Below are 14,618 nucleotides of genomic sequence, written 5' to 3' on the forward strand. Positions count from 1 at the left end.
AAAAAAATCAGGTTTGAAAAAAATAAACCAATTTCATATTATAAGATTGTACATTATGGCTTTAAGGGTGGTCTTAACCCTGAAATTATGGAAACTTTTAAGCCTCATAACTGGTAAAAATTTTGGTCTAAAGTATATAAAAGTATTTAGAATGGCAAAGGCAAAAATGCTCAGTTTAGCAACAATATTTTAGCAGAACTTCATGAGGCACAAAAGTTTTCATAATTCCAGGGTTAAGACTCCCTTAAACAGGTAGCATATTTTAAATCAACATACATGATCTGCAGCTTATCAATAAAATTCTTCAAAAATGGACTCAGTTGATAATTTCCAACCAATTTGATATGCTCTGTAAACAGTAATATATAGGATGAATGCATGATATTTTTGACTGTGACGATTAAGTATATTTTATAGAATTAATAAAATAGTAAAAGTGGCAGTGTTCATCATATCCCTTTGCTTAAAAGGATGAATTTGCTTTACTACTTTTAAAAAAAAGCACAGTAATTTATAGTGCACTATGGCCTACACTCACAAGCCTCAGCACACTTTACAGGAATTTGCCAACAGCTAACCCAAAACATGTTATAAACCATTAAGCATCAGCTACTGTCGCTATCAATATCATATTTTAATTCTCGGACAAAGGTGTATGTGTTTGGTATCGTGTCAATGGCAGTGCATGTGTGAACTTAACATGTACATGCCTTTTCCAAGAATTTAAAAATATACAACATAGGAACAGTAATAAGGTCATGTACATTCAATACACTTAAACATGATTATTTATTTATATCAATTTTAAAATGTAACACAATCTGCTCAAACCAAAGGAGGTATTTTTGAAAATTGAGTTACTATAATTATTACCTTTTATTAAGATTTAGGCCATCATAAACTGAAAACATCAAAGATCTAGCATACTTGGTTCCAAAGTCCTGTTGTTTTGTGATGGCTATTTTCTTTTGTATTTTATCGGTTGTTTATTCAATATTTTTGCCTTTTTTATCACAATTTCAAATTTTTCGCCTTTGGCCACATGGACCAGCAGATTGTGTCACAAATGTAAGTGAAGTGAAGCACATGCAGTAACGCTTAGGCCTGGCATTTTCGGGTAATTTTGTACCCGGGTACCCGGCGCATTTTTTGGGTGGGTAACCGGGTACCCGAAATTGCCAAAAAATTGCCAATTCAAATTCAATGCATTTTGAAATCATTAATAGAGTATGACATGAATACAAATTATCAATTTTCATATTAAAAATACAAAACATCTTGAATTTTTTTTTTTTTTTTTTTAGGTCAACCATGAATGATCCTAGCATTTAGGTCTAGGTCCGGGACACTACAAAACCGAAAAATAAAAACTTCTTTTTTTTTTTTTGAATTTGGTACCCGGTAGGGTATTTCCTGCCCGGTAATGTAATCTCGGCGGGTACCCGCATGCCCGCCAAAATGCCAGCCTCAGTAACGCTCCACTCTGCTTTGGGTTTCAAGCTTATATGGATACCAAACTGGTATATGCTCACTACATCAAGTAATTATTCCTGGTGGCTACAATTCATTTTCATACTTCAAATTCAATGGAAGAAGAACACATTTTGAGGTGTTTCGGGTGTTCTTGGTATGAAGTGGAAAATAAATGGATGGCCACAGTAATTTATAGTGCACTATGGCCTACACTCACAAGCCTCAGCACACTTTACAGGAATTTGCCAACAGCTAACCCAAAACATGTTATAAACCATTAAGCATCAGCTACTGTCGCTATCAATATCATATTTTAATTCTCGGACAAAGGTTTATGTGTTTGGTATCGTGTCAATGGCAGTGCATGTGTGAACTTAACATGTACATGTATGCCTTTTCCAAGAATTAAATATACAACATATAGGAACAGTAATAAGTTCATGTACATTCAATACACTTAAACATGATTATTTATTTATATCAATTTTAAAATGTGACACGATCTGCTCAAACCAAAGGAGGTATTTTTGAAAATTGAGTTACTATAACTATTACCTTTAATTAAGATTTAGGCCATCATAAACTGAAAACATCAAAGATCTAGCATACTTGGTTCCAAAGTCCTGTTGTTTTGTGATGGCTATTTTCTTTTGTATTTTATCGGTTGTTTATTCAATATTTTTGCCTTTTTGATCACAATTTCAAATTTTTCGCCTTTGGCCACATGGACCAGCAGATTGTGTCACAAATGTAAGTGAAGTGAAGCACATGCAGTAACGCTTAGGCCTGGCATTTTCGGTAATTTTGTACCCGGGTACCCAGCGCATTTTTGGGTGGGTAACGGCACCAAATTGCCAATTCAAATTCAATGCATTTTGAAATCATTAAGGGCTGGGGTATGAACGTTTGGACAGTATTTATTTTGGGACATTAGAGCACATCAGACATATCGAATTGCATTCTGAATATGAAGAATGTCATTCTGATATCAAATAATTTTGATTTTTTGAAATTCGCAATTTAATACACATTTTATGAAAAAATCATTAAAAATTGATATTTTTGATATCTAACAGTACTTGAAGTAAACTTTATAAATCTGATGATTTATACTTAAAGTGTATGTAGGTGGGATGAAAAGCCGACGATCAATTGAAAATTTTGACCTTTCAGTATTGAAGATATGGATTTTTTCCCCAAAACACCAAAAAAAATTAGGTCTTTTGGGGAAAAATCCATATCTTCAATATGAAAGGTCAAAATTTTCAATTGACCGTCGGCTTTTCCTCCCTGCTACATGCACTTTAAGAATATATCATTAGATTTATATAATTTACTTCGAGGACTGTTATATATCAAAAATTTGAAAAATATCAAATTTTTATAATTTGTCATAAAATTTGTATCATATTGTGATTTTAAAAATGAAAATTATTTGATATCAGAAAGACATGCTTCAGTATTCAGAATGCAATTCGATAGGTCTAAGGTGATCTCATGTCCCACAAAAAATACTGTCGAAACGCAATAAACGCTCATTTTGGATCCCTTAATAGAGTATGACATGAATACAAATTATCAATTTTCATATTAAAAATACAAAACATCTTGAATTTTTTTTTTTTTTTTTTAGGTCAACCATGAATGATCCTAGCATTTAGGTCTAGGTCCGGGGACACTACAAAACCGAAAAAATAAAAACTTTTTTTTTTTTTTTTAAATTTCTGGTACCCGGGTAGGGTATTTCCTGCCCGGGTAATGTAATCTCGGGCGGGTACCCGCATGCCCGCCCGAAAATGCCAGCCTTAGTAACGCTCCACTCTGTTTGGGGTTTCAAGCGTATATAGATACCAAACTGGTATATGCTCACTACATCAAGTAATTATTCCTGGTCGCTACAATTCATTTTCATACTTCAAATTCAATGGAAGAAGAACACATTTTGAGGTGTTTCGGGTGTTCTTGGTATGAAGTGGAAAATAAATGGATGGCCATATTATTGTACAATGTACATAAACCCAAATCACTGCCTTATTTGGAGTTCATGCTTCATGTAAAAGAGCACAGAAATCTGTTGTTGAAGGATTATACATTGTATATAGAGATTCTAGGCTTTATTCTGTACCTTCCTTATACTAGTCTAACTCATGAATCATGACTCAGTATCATGGTTCTATGAATGCATTGAGAAACCCACATGTGTGGGGGTGTACATGCTTTAATACATGTTAAATTTACACATATGTAGACAATGCGACTTTAAAGTGGTCACAAAATGCGGTACAATTCTGGTTTACCCTGCGCACCCTGTGTTTTCAGTTACCCTGCGCACCCTATTTTTTAGAATTAGGGTTAGGATTAGTTTTAGAGTTATAATACTTGTGTGCAGGTATACCAGAATTATTCCCAAAATGCACTAAAGTTGATACAATGGTTTAAATTTAAAAGCCGTAATACAATGTCTTTAGCACATCTATCCTTTGCATTCATAATACTGCTGCGTTGGCTTTGGCCAGATTTATCCATCAAACGTGGAATTGCGACTCTTTGTCAGATAGTTCACGCACAATGTTGATGTACTGTTGCCTGGCCTCATCCTGGATCAACACAAATGAACAAATAAAATACAGATACCTTGATCAGTATGAGGTCAAGCAACAGTGGGCTGTTCCAGTTGACATCCATCACCCCTCTGGAAGAGATTACCTTAATCTCCCACACAGGTGGTGTAGATTTCAAATTGAGTCATCCATTAAGGTAAACCCATAAAAATTCACACTCTCTGTGTGGAAGATTAAGGTCAAATTTTCCATAGGGGTGTATGGATTTCAACTGGAATAGCCCATTCTATAGACCCTTTTCCTTATTTCCCATAATGCACGATTCTGAGGACACTTCCACTGCTGATATAGAGGCCATCAGCGTGACGTCATTTGCCGCCATCTTGTGGGTACACTCTGTGATGGTCGTCCGATCTCCATGCGTGGACAGCAAAATCACAGCGTGATAACAGCTGCGTGACAAGCTGTGCCCTGCGTGTAGTGTCCGACGCATGAACACGCAGATCATTTGTACCCAAAAGATGACGAAAGGCTGACGGCCTCTATTGAATTATTCACATGTCTGCTTTCACAATGTCCGATTTCACATACACTGCATTCAAGTTTGATAAGAGTATGGGACTCCCTGAGTAGTGCATGATGGATAGGAAAACAGGTCTATACACGAATTCAATTTCACACATTCCTACACCTCAATGGCAGCCATAGCTGGGTCCGTCTGGGTCTATCCCACCTAAAATGGGAAATGATGCAGCCTCGGTGGAAATTTTGAACACCCGTGTTTACAACAAAATACAATATAACATTGATTTGTAAGTGGCTTTAATTCACCCAATTGGGTAGTCACACCACCAGTTTGGTGCAGCGGGGACCCAGTAATGGCCGAATGAATTCTGACCATCACTTAGCTTGTTGGATTCGTCTATATGGGAAGGAATGAAAGGTCCAGAGTACTGGTGAGGAATTGAAAGGTCGGGAGTACAAGTGTACCTGGACATACAATGAGGTTCTCAAACCACCAATCTCGCCTGCTTTCATGATTCCCTTATGGATCACCAGATTTTTTCATCATAAAAAGAGCAAAGTAAAATTTTTAGGGGAATGATACCTCGGACCTCCTATTCCCCAATCTCTTGCATTCGCTAAAAAGATTGGGCCCTGAGCTAGATAGTAAAATTAGCTGGCACTCAACTTGGGCTGGCTGCAAACCTATTATTTGACCTACTACATACCTGTGATATTTGGCCTAGGTCATTCCATGCTGACCACTTAGCTTTACCCACAAAATCAAAAGCCCCTGGTTTGGGTGCGTTGCAAGGTCCAATTGTTGCCTGCAGGAGGAAACATACACGATTAGTTAGTTATCCACTGCTTGTTTACGAAATACAAGAATATATCTACAGTTTGATACCAGATCTTGGATATTTTCTGTATTTTGTGAAAACAAACATGAGGTAACGATTTTATCCTTTAGTGAACATGAATTATATTATCTTCGACTTCTTCTGACTATCTTCTGATTATTATCTTCAAACTTTGGTGAAGAAATTTAGTTTGTAATTCGTACTGCAAAACTCTGATATATTAAAAAACAAGCATATACATTGTGTACCATGGTATTTTTATTTTGTGGTGAACTTGTATTTCTTGATATTGTGAGGCAAAAAAAAAGTAAATCGACAGACCGAACCTGACTTTGAAGCTCTAGGTAAATGTCAGGTTTATTCTTAGTGTAAGAGAGCACGAAATACTAATAGGATTAGAGTTAGGGTTAGGATTAGGGTTAGGATTTAGGGTTAGGGTTAGGATAAAGGTTAGGGTTAGGATTAGAGTTGGGATTTGTTTGGTATTCTCTTACATGAAGGCCACACCAAATGTCACATCTCTGTTCTAATCATTTTGATAGTTTCTATAATCGTTTTTATTCACTTTTTACCTGTTTGAAGAGTGCATACATCTTGAGTTTGACATCGTTACCAGGATCTTGTGTTAGAGTGCCTACTCTATCTTTCGCTGCTTGGAATTCTGTATCAGACACAGCCCATAACCTGACGGAGTGATGGAGTAATCGCCTTGATGCAATACTGTTTGCCATCCTGTTAAGATTAAGCAAACTCATGCTGTCAAACACTGGTAAAGTGGAATTTGAGGAGGGTAAAAATGCCTAAAATTTGGCTTTATTTTTTTGTACAAAATAGCATATCTGGTGCAGGACAAACACAATCACTCCGGTCGCTCCTATCAAATACTGACGTGGTGATCAACTAAAAAGAATGGTTGAAGAACAAATAACTGAGGGTGCATAATAATGTTTCGGAATTGAGGTCGGCTAAAAAGTAGACCATTTCAGGGACTGTAATTGGGGTAGATGTCACATTTTGAACAGTGGGTGATAAGTGACCAATTTGGCTATCAGCACACAAGTGTTTGGCCTTTTACTCTAGGTACCGTAGTATTTATGTCTGGTTCCATACAGCAATTCGCATTATTGCTGTCTGGTAAGCTGGTACGAATAATTCCACGTGAATTGAGATGTCAGAGCAGGTCAAAGTACTATTTTAGCCTATGTCCTGTATCCTACTATCACTCAAACAAGGAAATCTCTTCACGAATTAACTCACCTTGCGATCCAACATCATCAGTTGAAACAAACATCTAAGTTTCCAAAAACAACTTTGTCATTCCTCAAAACTACAACTTCATTAATAAAAAATTGAAATCCTACTCAGAGTCTTAGCCAGAAATCAGAAACCACCCGTCCAATGACTTCAATCTATACCAAACTTTGACCATCTAATATTTAAAAAAAAAATCCTGATCTGGCCTTTACATGTCACTTTGAATTAGTCCCAAGTTCATATACCCTTAAAATCATCTGTTTTAGAGCTATCACATCTGTAAAATCCATTAAATATACCTGTCTAAAATTAGATTAGCCCATCTTAAAGAGGGGCAGACGTATGGCTGGCTAAGACCTTGATCCTACTATTACCCGTTATTGAAAATTTTGTTTGATTTATGTCAACCAAAAGAACGCACGAGTCGACCAAAATGTTAGCTCCTGGTCACCTCAGATATGACGTCAGTATCAAGCTGCTTACTAAATATTCATGAAACCGACCACATGGTCACAATCGGTGGTGGATCGAATTGGTTGGAATTAATGCCACATGCTTGACCTTACATAGTCTCCTACACAGCCAGTTTGCGTCGGTCTGACACTCGTCGATCCTCCTACATGTACATGTATGTTTGTGATAGCCACATACAGTCTGGCCCGAGACTAGAGCTTACAGGGGTCAGAGATATGCATGGCTGCGATGCGGATATAGTATTCATCACCGGGACTGAGAAATGCGACATTTTCGATGTTTGTACTGGGGAATTTCAGACACGGAGACTTCTACAAATTCGTCCAAAGGTAACCAAAGGGTTGGGAATTTTAACTACGGTATGACTAAACTGTTTCAGAGTTGAGGTATGCTAAAAGTAGACCATTTCGAGGACTGTAATTGGTGAAGATGTCACATTTTGAACAGTCAGTGAGCGATAAGTGACCAATTTGGCTTTCAGCACAAGTGTTTGTCCTTACTCTAGGTTGGTATAGCCAAAATAACAATGTCTCGATCATGAGAGGATGTACCTTCTGCGTCAGGGACAGGGTACTTTTCATAGAATAACACAATCGCGCGACCTGCATGTCCAAACCTTGACCTTGCCTAGCCGTGTGATTGGTCAATTCTCAAAATCTGTGTTTGCGACGTAAGCATCGGTATTTGCATAGTACGCTCGGCGCAAATAACTGTGCGTACCCAAGTTGGCTCTCATGATCGAGAATTTAATATTTTGGCTAAAGCCTATACTATAGTCATGATAGTATACACTTAGGTGAACATGTATACCGCCGTTCTTCGGAACAGCAGTATACTAGAGCATGGCAATAATTCTTCAGCGAATGTTGACGGTTTTCACTCATTGTTCACAATGTGACATGCACAACAAATACAGCCCCCGAAATGGTCTACTTTTAGTGAGCCTTAACTCCGAAACAGTTTAGTCAAAGTTAAAAATGCGATCCCCAACCCTTTGCTTACCTTTGGACAAAGCTCCCGCTAGCCTTCAAAAACTCTGCGTCCGATCGGACGCACAACTGTAAAACCTGGTCGGGAAATGTGCGTCCCACAAAATTTTTGTGCGTCCGTACATGTATGTTAATGTGTTGGGCAACAGGGAATACAATTTTACAAAGCCCCCGATTCCCGGTATTGCATCGCAGTTTGATGCAAATAATTGACTATTTTCTTTCAGATTCCTGATGAGATTTTAAAGATTTGTGTAAATATTATTGTCAATAACAAATTACGTGAATGCAAACTTGCTGACAATGTACGATTGTTTAGAAAGTTGCATTTTTAAAAGCTTATCACGTTCACTGCCGTAAGAGTTTTCATTCATTGACTGGTGACCTCGACCCGGAAGTGTTGCAAAATGGGAGTGGTTAAATGTGAAAGGTCAATAACTCGTTTACTGATTGGTCCATTGGTTATGAATATTAATTAAGCTTTATTAGGAGAATTAGGAGTGATCAGTTAACGTAATTTTCACGATTTTTATGATGATGAAATTGGTAAGCTTATAATCACTAATTTTTGGGCTGAAGCAACTTGCGTCCGACTGGACGCAACGGGTTGATGAAATTTGTTGAACATTGCGTCCAGCAATGCAAAAATGCGTCTGGACGCAAGAATTCGCGTCCAGCGGGAGCCTTGCCTTTGGACGAATTTGCAGTAATCTCCGCTAGCTCCGTGTTGAAAAATGTCCGGTACTTGCCCGGTACAAACATAGAAATGGCCACACCGCTTCAGTCCTGGCAATGAATATTTCTTGCGTAAATCCAATGGTTCCAACGTGGGCATCACGATGATAGTCTCCTACACAACCAGATTGTGTCAGCCTGACGTTCGTCGATCTTAATCGCTAAAGTGAGGACAGCGTGAGCTCTTACCTGCGTAAGAGTCTGTTTGACAAAGGCGATTGTGAATAAGGATGATTGACAGCGCCGTATATTGGGCGGAGCCATTATGCCCATATTAGGTGCATATATTACGGCATGGCAGCAGACAGGTTGCGCTGTCCACTGACCCTGACTGTTCGTCACGTAGACAGGCCCTTCTTCGTTAATTGCCCGCTGCCTTGCTCCGCGTCAGCGCCCTGTGTTGGACATCCTATTGGAGATTACACACACACCACCACATTGGGTTCGTATATTTTAATGCACTCGGTGTTTCTACCGTCCCGACTCAAACGATTCTAGAAGTTTTTCTCACAAGCCCCGCCTACTTTCCCTGCCTTCTCGGCAACCCGGAAGTAACTTTTTCCATTGGTTTGTGTGGTGCAAAATGAGGAAAATACCAATATTTGGCAACGAATTACAGGAATTCCAGTCATAGATCTCGACTGAAAATGGATACATTAGGTAAGTAACACTTTCATTTATGTCATATCAAAAAATTGTAGGAGATCTATGACCAGTTTGGTAGATAATCGAGTTGAAATGTGGGCATGTTTTTGGCATGGTCTAGGTGGGAATAACAGGTTCGTACATGTAAACTCAATGGGAATCTCTTACGACTAGGCTAAAATACAACAATATTTTGTAAATTTTCCTCGAAAGAAAAGATCGGTCAAGGAAACCTATATGAATATGTTGTCAATACTTCACTTGACCCAAATATATGATTTATTTTTGTAATTTTTTAATCGCACAGGGAATTTTAGAGGGATTTTGATAGCAGTTCCCGCACCGTAGAAAAGCTGCTCTGTCATGAGCCGGAAATTCCATCATGAGCCTAGATCCTGATTTGTTTTGCCAATTGAAGCTTCTAATGTTGGCTGAATGTTTTTGATGATATCATGAAAGTCAATCTGTGACAAGATGTAATTTTGCTACGGAAAGTGCTATGACAAAACGATTTTCAGTTTTGGCTTTCTTTATAATCAAGGAGTTTAATTTGATATAAAATGATGCAGTGTTTGATGGCAAAATTTGACTGAATTCACCTTTCAGGGGATGTAATTTTCTTGGCAGGGGGTCATGAATATGTCGGTGACTGAAGTCAATTTTTATGACCCCCCCTCCATCAGCGGATCGCGGGCTAAAATTTTTACGACCCCCCTATCGTGGGTCAAAAAATTTTAGGACCCCCCCTTCTGTCAAATTTTTATTTAGAGCGGAGTACACCACACGCGTTAAAATTTTTGACCATAAGCGTAAAGAAGGCGCACGGAGAGCGCAAAAATCTTGCATTGTATAAAGATTGTGTGCACATTTTGTTCAAAAAAAGTGCAAGAAAAGTTACACGAGTCGCCAGCCCTTAATAATTCTATAACCCCCTATTTTGATTGCTACAAAATTATAACCCCCTATTTTTGGTCTTAAAATTCTATGACCCCCAGTATATTCCCCCCCCCCTTCTGAAGAAAATGATAGCCCCCTTATCCCTATAAGGGGCTCAGCTGTGCAATAATTATGAGCCCTGGAAGGAGGGTAAAATTGGGGGGGGCAACAAGCGATCCGAGGGGGGGGGCAAGCAATATTTGGCACACATTCATGGGGTGCCTTTTAAATAAAATGCTCTAAAAAGGCTTAGGAAAACAGTATGGAAACGCTGAAATATGCAAATTTTCATGCTCGCTGTGCTCATAACATATCTAGACCTTTTAAGGTTTGCAAATTGGGATCCCAAAAATTTGGCATGTGTTGGGGGCAAAGATTTTTGGCAGGCCAAAAGAGGGAGGAAAGCGATTATTTTGCAGGCTGAGAGGGGGGGCAAGCTATTTTTGGTGGGTCGTTCGGACATTTTATTACCCCCGATAATTATTGCACAGCCCCTAATATGGCACATAAATTAACCCTGTGGTGTGCAACCGATGGTGGAGGGGGGATTGGGGGCACCAGTGGCAAAACTACACTTTCATTGCAATCAAGGGAACAGCTAGCTGGGGTAAATCTGCCACCACCGCCAAGGGGGGGGCTGGGGAATACAGATGCATGTGCTCATTTGGGGAAGTGGGTGGGCAAGGATTTCAAACCAAGTCCGCTGTAACAGCCCCATGCGGGGATTGTGCCACTGTCCCAGCTTTACCCTGACAAATTTTCTAAAATCCTCTTTTTCTTTTTCAGGCCTACTAAAAGGTCAGAGCTACACTGTACAAGTAACAACCAACTGCCAGACACCATTAACCAATGCCACTGTGAGCCATTTCATGTCACATTTTGCAGCGGAGGCAGATGGAAGTCATGGAACAAATGAAATATTAAAAGGACTGAAATAATGACCGGATTCAGAAACGCACTTCAATCTCACTAATTGAAGAACAATACTTGTGTTGAAAGTCGGGACTCATAAATTAGGTGTAACAGAATGTGTGAAAATTTATTAAGATCTATTAGAAATATTCAATCCAATAGATTAGAATTCAATCTAATTCAATTTTAATATATGGGATTAAAATTGCTTAGATTGATTTTTAACCCCTTAGATTAAAATCAAATTATATGTATTCAAATTAGATTTTTAAAAATCCATCCAAATGTTTTTTAGATTAAAAATCAAATAAGATTGAATTCTAGATTGAATATTTCTAATAGATTAGATCCAATTTTGGATTTGTCCAAGATCACAATCACTTAGAGTGAATATGCTGAATTGTATTATAAAATAAAGACTGCACAAAAAGTAACGCAGCTGTGATAAACATGCCTGTAGCGTTTGAACTAATAATTGTGTTCACAATATTTCAACATAGAAAGAAGGATGATTTATTTACGCGCATTTTGATACCCCATTAGTCCAATCTCGCTCAATAATAACAACACAGCAGTGTTTTTAAAGAAAAATACCGAATTGAAAGTTGCGGTTATTTGTATTGATATGAAGTCATTGATTGAAACCATTGATTGCTGCAAATGGCAACTTTTAAATTTGTGGTTTTTCTTTAAAAGCACTATGTACTGTGTTATCAGTATTGAAACGACATTTCACAAATGGGGTATCAAAATGAGCGTAAATAAATCATCCTTCTTTCTATGTAGAAATATTGTGGAAACGATTACTAGTTCTGAACTTATAGGCATATTTCAGCTGTGTTACTTTTTGTGCAGACTTTTTATTGTATATCTTCCATCACACAATAGAGGATACATGTAGTAAAAAAATCCCCATCATTTATTATCTATTAAGTAGGTGTGTTCAACTGTTTTGGTTTGTTGGACTTCCTTCTTCATACTTTTTTAAAAAAAAAAATAGTGCTTTTATTTTTTCACTTCCTTACAGATCTCAAAATAAATTAAAACAATGATCAAAGCTACATATTCACCATGCATTTTTGTTTATTTCATGAACTCTTGTCTTTCTAATAATTATGTACCAGAGAAATAGGTGTAAAAATACATTTAGTAATGAAGTATGAGATAATGAGTGCAAAAAAGACCATTTATTTACAGTCTATTGGCAGCCACTAGTCTTTTGAGAAGGCTTTTGTTCAGACCTTCATTTGGGGGGACCCTTTGTCAAGGCCATTTGGCACCACTTGTCAAGAGGAATGAAGAACACCTTGAAGTTAACAAAGATCAGGGGCACAAAGGCCAAAACTGAAAAACTGCAGGCAATGGCCCTGACTGAAATTCGAGTCCAGCTTGTGTGTTAATATGGTGCCTTCACAAAAGACTACATTGTAGCATTGACTGACATCGGCTAGTCTTTCCTGAAGGCTTTGGGTGTGAATGCATTGATGCACAGTCACAGCTTTCATGAAAGAAACAGTGTCTGCCAATAATAAACTATGAACACTTACACTCCTTTAAAAGCATTTATAAGTCAAGGGTTTACATGTAGGACCTTCTTTTATTTTAGTTTTATGTTAAGGGTTTACATGTAGGGTCTTCTTTTATTTATTTAATAAATAACAGACATTAACTAGGTTTTATCTGCAATAGCTGCCAAGTGTCATATTTTAGATAAATTATCAAAATGTCTATGGGGCAGCTATTGCAGTTAGGCCTTCTGGGCCTAAACCCTTGATTAGTGGACTGGATACTCATCATATTTACGGGATGAAGGTAAACCAGTAGCAGCTACTAAACAATTTGGTCTACAATTACTCTATCCTGCATCCGCTAATCCTAAGGTGCGCTTAGTCATAAATGTCACTAGTCCAAGAAAAAAAATGGTCGCTAGTCCTAATGGCTGCAGATTTTCCATTGCTAAGGTCTTGTAAACCTTATTTATTTTTGGACTTGTGAACCATTTCCTATTTTTTCGGACTAGCGATCCGTATTTTTGGACTAGGGAACCTTGGCTATACATTGGTTCCCTCAAGTTCAGTAGTGACGAGGTGCATATTTTGGTGGGCGCCGTATTGAATCGTAAAGCGATAGTTAATTGTGTAGCAAAAAAGGGTGGTTCGTGTGGCGCAGCCATGAAAAGACATTGACGTCACTGCTGAATTTGAGGCAAACCAAAGAAAAGTGCCTAGAACATTTCCAATAATTCCATGCAACTTTTACAGCCTGTAAGGAACTATGCATTACGATTACATCACATGATGTCAGAGTCATTTGTTGAGGTCCTTATTATTTTAATAATTGAAGCAAACATTTACTAGTTAGTTTATGCACCACATAAATAACTATGCAAGTATTTAAGTTCTCATCAAATGTTCACCCTCCAGAAAAGATTTTCTTCAAAAAATTTAATTGTTGACATAATGTTGGGAAAGTTTTCAATGCATGCAGTGATAGCCCTACTACGGCCTTTTGACTGTGGTGGTCCAAAACCATGCTATATCGTAAACCTGGCTATATCCAGAGAACTGCTAAACCCAGACTGCTAATCCCCCCTTTCGGGTGGAGCGGTTAGTGGGTTTTAGCAGTTCTCGGATATAGTGCGCTTAAAAAGCCCTATAGTACGGCTAGCTAGTGATGCGACAGATAACAGATGCCAGCTGTTGACTTCAAACCATCATCCTCTTTGTCTTTCACGAAACCAGTATCCTCAATAGTAATGCAGCACCTGGAAATTGGAATAAAATAAAATAATAGCCAATGATTAATTATTACACATTATTATCAGGATTATGGTATCTAGGTTGTTTGTGTGTTTTATAGATTACATTTTCTGCCCAATTTTGTGTTTATTTGTGCATTTTTCTCAAAAATTATAGGGCATTGGGGACAAGTAAGATATGTATATTATAGGGGCAAGGACTACAACTACTGCACTGGAAATTTTATATCAGCACAGACAACAGTTGTGGAGTTACAGTCAAAAATGAGGGAAAACCAATATTTGATCAAAAAATCAATAACTACTTGCTTTGAGTTGCTGAATTTTCAGTACAGTAGTTGGGAGTCCTTGCCCCTATACATATCTTACTTGTCACCAATGTGCTATAATTTTTGCGAAAAATGCAAAAAATAAGCACAAAATTGGCCAGGGGTGTAGTACTCCCTTAAAGCCTTAATGTACTATCTTTTTAAATTTTTAGATTTTCCTTCCAAAATGATAAATTATTGTAGCAGAG

General features: G+C 37.8%; 1 protein-coding gene across 2 annotated transcripts in view; it reads right to left on the reverse strand.

Moving 5' to 3' along the window:
* Nucleotides 1–14,618, reverse strand: part of LOC140136267 (enoyl-CoA delta isomerase 2-like) — a 35,650-nt gene that overhangs the window by 15,163 nt on the left and 5,869 nt on the right. For both annotated transcript variants that reach the window (XR_011856635.1, XM_072157990.1), the window contains exons 2-3: nucleotides 5,971–6,130; nucleotides 5,267–5,365 (exon numbers count right to left, since the gene is read on the reverse strand). Coding sequence is in view for 1 of the 2 variants with exons in the window: in XM_072157990.1 (XP_072014091.1) it covers nucleotides 5,267–5,365; nucleotides 5,971–6,130 (259 nt within the window). In the remaining variant the exon portion in view is untranslated. The remainder of the gene's footprint in view (nucleotides 1–5,266; nucleotides 5,366–5,970; nucleotides 6,131–14,618) is intronic.

Source organism: Amphiura filiformis, chromosome 16 (assembly GCF_039555335.1).
Source record: "Amphiura filiformis chromosome 16, Afil_fr2py, whole genome shotgun sequence".
Taxonomy (NCBI): Eukaryota; Metazoa; Echinodermata; class Ophiuroidea; order Amphilepidida; family Amphiuridae; genus Amphiura; species Amphiura filiformis.